Genomic DNA, 5,657 nt, shown 5'->3' on the forward strand with positions numbered 1-5,657 from the left:
TTTTTGAGCATCTGAATTGTCATTTTGTTCATTTATACCATCCATAAGTTTGTTTGTCAAAGCATCACGCAACCGGATTCCAAACATAGCCTCTGTCGCAGTTTTCTGTGTAGAGGCATTAATAGTATTGTTAATGCCCCACTGAACCTTACCAAGACATTTGTCCCAGTCTCGCTCATGGCTCAAGAAATTCTGGGCAGACAGAGAGTTCAATATGGTTTGATTGAATCGCTCGGCCTGGCCATTAGCCCTGGGACAAGCGACTGCGTTTAACACGTGTTTTATTCCATGCAACTCACAAAATCTCTTAAAATCTGCAGAGGTAAAACTAGTTCCACGGTCAGATACTATTCGAGCAGGGGGACAAAAATCGGAAAAAAGTTTGTCTAACACTTTGATAGTGGTTTTAGTTTTCACGTTACGAACAGCTCTCACGAATACATATTTTGTAAACGCATCAACGATGGTCAAAATGTGGGTATTGCCGTCTTTGCTCTTCACAAATGGACCCAAGTGGTCTATGTGAAGAGTATGAAAAGGGATGTTAATCTTTTCGATTGGATACAAGTGACCAGTTTTCTGTTTTGCGGCACTGTCTTTATTATAAGCACATTCTAAACAGGCGGCGACATACTTTTTTACAAATTTGCGCAACTTAGGGAACCAGTATTGGTTTTGGATCTTTTCTAACGTTTTTGTGTATCCGAGGTGCCCAATTTCATCGTGATTTGCGCGACAGATTTGCCATCGAGCACTACGGGGAACTACCAAACATAATCTATCGTCAATCTTCCTATAAACAGTGTGGTTCTTTACAACGTAGTTTTGTCTAATGTCTTTGCATTCTGGGTCGTCGTCTGGTTTAAGTATTTTATGTATTCGTGCAATGTCAGGGTCTGCTATTTGTAAAGTCAGTAGCCAATTGTCTTTTTCAATGTGGTATACATTAGTCAAGGGATTGTCATCTGCTCCCACCGACAGCTCAGTGTTCCGACTTAAAGCGTCTACGTGTGCCATTTGCACGCCTGGGCGATATTCAATATCAAAAGTAAATTCACTGATTTGTAGCCACCAACGAGCTATCCGCGGGATCAGATCCCGCTTGGTCAATGTGGTCCTGAGAGCAGCGCAGTCTGTAAAGATTTTAAAATGTAACCCCAAGAGATATACTCGAAACTTCTTAAGAGAACTAACAACAGCCAGTGTCTCCAATTCGTAGGAGTGTAAGTGCTTTTCTTCTGGGGTTGTTTGTCGGCTGAAGTAGCACACGGGCTTTAAAACTCGTGTATCTCTTTGCCATTGCATGAGTATACCTCCTACGCCCAGAGAACTGGCGTCGGTATGCAGTTCAGTCTCCAAAGTAGGGTCATATAAGGCTAGGACCGGTCGACTCGTAAGTTTTTCCTTTAGAAGAGAAAAAGCACTATTCTGTACATCGGCCCACTGCCATACCGCATCCTTTCTAAGAAGTGAAGATAATGGACGTGCAATTTCTCCATAACCTTGTATAAATTTGCGGAAGTAGCCTGTTAGGCCAAGAAATTGGCGTACTTCATGGATATTACGTGGAATAGGGAACTCTTTAACAGCCAATATTTTGGCTTCACTTGGCTGAATGCCTTTAGAAGAAATATCATAACCGAGATAATTAACTGTAGTATCGAAAAATCGACATTTGGCAAGTTTGAGAGTGAGACCGTACTGCCTGAAAAGCTTCAATACGTCTTCAAGACGCAAAAACATCTCTTCTACGTCCTTAGCCGGTATTAGGACATCGTCAAGATATGCTAATGCGTATTCGAAACGCCTGTTACCAAGGATCTTGTTGATCATCCTTTGAAATACGGCCGGAGCATTCGACAGCCCGAAGGGCATTCTCTTAAATTCATAATGCCCATCGGGCGTGATCAAGCCAGTAAGGTGCTGGCTCCCTTCATCCATTGGTATTTGGTAATACCCGGAAGCCAGATCAAGGGTCGTGAAAAAATTGTTCCCACTAAGGTTAGAAATTTGGTCGTCAATGAGGGGTAGAGGGAAGCGATCCTTAACGGTCTTATTGTTTAAGGCCCTAAAGTCTACGCACAGTCTCATCTCTCCCGATTTCTTTTTTACCATTAAGATTGGACTCGCGTAGTCGGAAGTAGATTCTTGAATTATATCATTCTGAAGCAACTCGTCTATCATCTCCCTAACCTGCTCACGTTCTGAATGAGACAAACGATATGGTCGGTATATAATCGGCTTATGGTCCAAAAGTTCAATTTTCATTTTGAAATCAGTCGCACACCCTATCTCATTCAAATTAGTTGCGAAACAGTCACGATAACTTTGCAAGAGATAATACAACCGTTCTACTTGTTTAACATCAAGTCCCGGACCCGTTTTTATATCTGTTTTGTCTAAAGGCTTTACATTGGGGTCGTCAGTCATAACTCTCTTAACTTGACGCACGTTCTGTTCAACAAAAGGAAGAGCCCTTGCTATCAAAGAGTCCTTAGACAGAGTTAACAAATGGTGAGATAGATTAGAGATAACCACGTGACCTCTACCTTCATTAACATGATATGCTCCTTGAAATAAACTGTATTCCTTACCAGGCTCAGATGTATTATATCCTGCAACATATATATCACCAGTATAGTTTGAACGAGTGTGAAAGGGAATAACAGTAGTATTTGATATTTCTACAGTGGATGTAATGTAGAGCTCTAATTGCCTATCGTCTGTGTCATAACTGTCTTGAGTCGGGGTTGCGTAAAATCGTAATGCTTTACTATCCTTCAGAACTGTAAGAAATGGCAATTCTGTGAAGTTTTGGCCAACTAACAGAGATGTTTGTAAGTACACATCATCAACGACTAAAACCTCTACACTTGATTCGATTTCATCGATTTTTAAGCAAATAGTTGCTTTGTACAATGGAATAACCGAAGATTGGCCAAAGCCTCTCACAACTGGAATGTCATTTGTCTTTCTGTCCAACTTTAGTTTCTCCGCATCAGATCCGCGCATAAGTGTACATTCGCTACCAAAGTCAATATAAGCGTCATAGACAACATCGTTCACGGTTGCCTTCTTCAAAAACTTGTCATGATTATCACTAGTCGTGTCTATTTTTAAAGTCTTCTTTTCAGAAATATGATTTGTCCCATTGCTAGCCCCAAAATCCCGTAAATTGATGGGGTCGAGTTTACAACTGTCATTGTCATGTCCAAGTCTTCTACAAACTTTACATCTGGTCAGAGGCTTGGTACATCTATAATAAGGATGACCTCTTGTATGACAATTGTAGCATACCACAGCAGAGGAACTGTTCGTGTTTGAATTCGAGGAGTTAGAGTTGTCAGCGACAGTAGTTTTCTGATTGGTACGACTTTGGAACCGATTAGTGGACATTGGTAAAGATTTTTGAGCAGAAAGAAATTTAAGCAAATCTTCTGGTTCGGTACAGTTTTGAGCCTGAGCCCCATTCCGAATAGATCTGTCCGTAATGCCGTGTACAATGCAATCCACTGCCTTCTTGCCAGATATCTCACATCGATTTAATAGAGTCAATTTGTCGTAAAAGTATTCTCGTAGATTCTCATCGATACGTGAAGTGCGGCTTAACATCTCTTCTAAAAGGCGACCATAATTATCTTCACTTGGGAAGGCCTTTCGAAGTTTTGCCTGCCACTCACTCCAAGTATATACAACCGTTGGCAAGGCCTCATACCATTTCTTTGCTAAGCCCACTAATTTTTGAAGGGAAAAATGGATAGTCTGCCTCTCATCCCATCCATATATGGATGCGCATTCATTGACTTTTCGAAGCCAGCATTCCATGGTTTGAGCCCTATTACAAGGATCATACTCCGGGACAACATTGTTCAAATTGTTGCTATTAAACATAGTTCGCTTACTCGAGTCTCCAGTCAATGTTTTAAAGAGCTCCATCACATAGCGAGTCGACAGCTTACCGGACACCCTCCTCGACTTGCGAGGAATGGCTTCATCTCCACTGGAAGACGACGACGAAGTGGATGTACTTCTCCTGCGTCGTTTAGTCTTCTTGACCCGTTTTCTTTTAGTCGCAGGCAGGGGCGGCGTGCCCGGTTCATCATCAGATGCCATCACTTATCGCACTGAAACATGATGAAGAAAATTCGACACAAACTGTTTTTGTACCATCACATCACGCATAAAAAAAAAAACATCAATGATTAGCTAGATATTAATAAGAAATACCATTTCTTGAATTTAAAATTAGCTTTCGGGTCTTAAAATCGGGAATAGGTTATTTAAATTATGACAGCAAATATAAGTTAAAACGGAAAACATATTCACATAAAATGTAGCCGTAAACATTTTCAAAAATAAAACTAAACTCTAGTGGAAAACATATCCACCAAAAAGTTAAGGTAGACATCACAACTAAACCCTAGTCTAGCGGAAAATATATCCACCTAAACTCTAGACAAGCAGAAAACATATCCGCTAATACCCTAGCCTAGCGGAAAACATATCCGCCTATCCTCCAATGGAAAACGTATCCATCAATAGTATGGAAAACATATCCATGCATAGTATGGAAAACATATCCATCCATAGTATGGAAAACATATCCATCCATAGTATGGAAAACATATCCGTCAATAGTATGGAAAACATATCCATAACAAACTAAACCATAGCCCAGCGGAAAGCATATCCGCTTAAACCCTAGCATGGTGGAAAACATATCCACCAAATAGTATGGAATACATAACCAACTAAACCCTAGCCTAGCGGAAAACATATCCGCTTAAACCCTAGCATGGTGGAAAACATATCCACCAAAAGTAGCGACAAACATATCCTTCCTAAATACAGCGGCAATCCTCCACATTGTATCAGAAACAGATGGGAATTATACCACCCTAAATACTTGAAACATGTATACTACTCTTTTTTTTTTTTTTTTTGATTAATTTAGTCTTTGTGGATTAAAAGAGTATTAGATAAATATTACATACCTTGTTAGGTGATCCCACTTCTGAAGTTTGAAGAAAACACCACGTTCAGTATAAATCAATGTTTATTCCAGTTCTTACAAACACACCTTTACATATGTAACACACTCTTACACAACACACTTTACACACTACACTTTTACACGGATTCCAGCTTACTAGTTTTCAGTTCGAAAGCTGTCGACCGACTGCTTGTCGCATCCGTTCATGCCCCACACCTCGATTCCCCCTCCACTTAATAATCGAGAGTAGTGGGAATGGAAGTGACGTGCGCGCTGTCGGTATAGCCAATGAATAATTTGAGTGTCAATTAAATATTTCTTGTAATAATTAAATGTTTAGTATTAATTAAATCACATTAGTATTTACTAAACCAAAAATATGACACACGTATAGAACAAATAGATATGCCATCACCAATTAACTATGCTGCGTAAGCAAGATGTCAACTGAATGACCAAGAATTAATAAGACTGCGAGAACAAGAATCTGAAAATTAAAAAAATCAAACTTCCCGGTTCCACACAAGACATCAGCTGCGATACATCCACTGGGAATAATCGTCCTTATTTACCAAATAAATTTCGAAGACAAGTTTTTGACGTCATGCATGGAAGTCACCCTGGAAAGAGAGCTACTAGGAAAATGATTACTCAAAAATATTTA

At 39.9% G+C, this 5,657-nt stretch overlaps 1 protein-coding gene across 1 annotated transcript; it reads right to left on the minus strand.

Moving 5' to 3' along the window:
- Positions 1-244: 244 nt before the first annotated feature.
- Positions 245-5,368, minus strand: LOC142985939 (uncharacterized). The gene is made up of 3 exons (XM_076134180.1): positions 4,995-5,368; positions 769-4,124; positions 245-250 (listed from the first exon to the last, which is right to left on the minus strand). Exons 2-3 carry the CDS (start codon positions 4,111-4,113, stop codon positions 245-247), a joined length of 3,351 nt encoding a protein of 1,116 aa, XP_075990295.1. The 5' UTR covers positions 4,114-4,124; positions 4,995-5,368.
- Positions 5,369-5,657: the final 289 nt, after the last annotated feature.

This window comes from Anticarsia gemmatalis, chromosome W (genome assembly GCF_050436995.1).
Source record: "Anticarsia gemmatalis isolate Benzon Research Colony breed Stoneville strain chromosome W, ilAntGemm2 primary, whole genome shotgun sequence".
NCBI lineage: Eukaryota > Metazoa > Arthropoda > Insecta > Lepidoptera > Erebidae > Anticarsia > Anticarsia gemmatalis.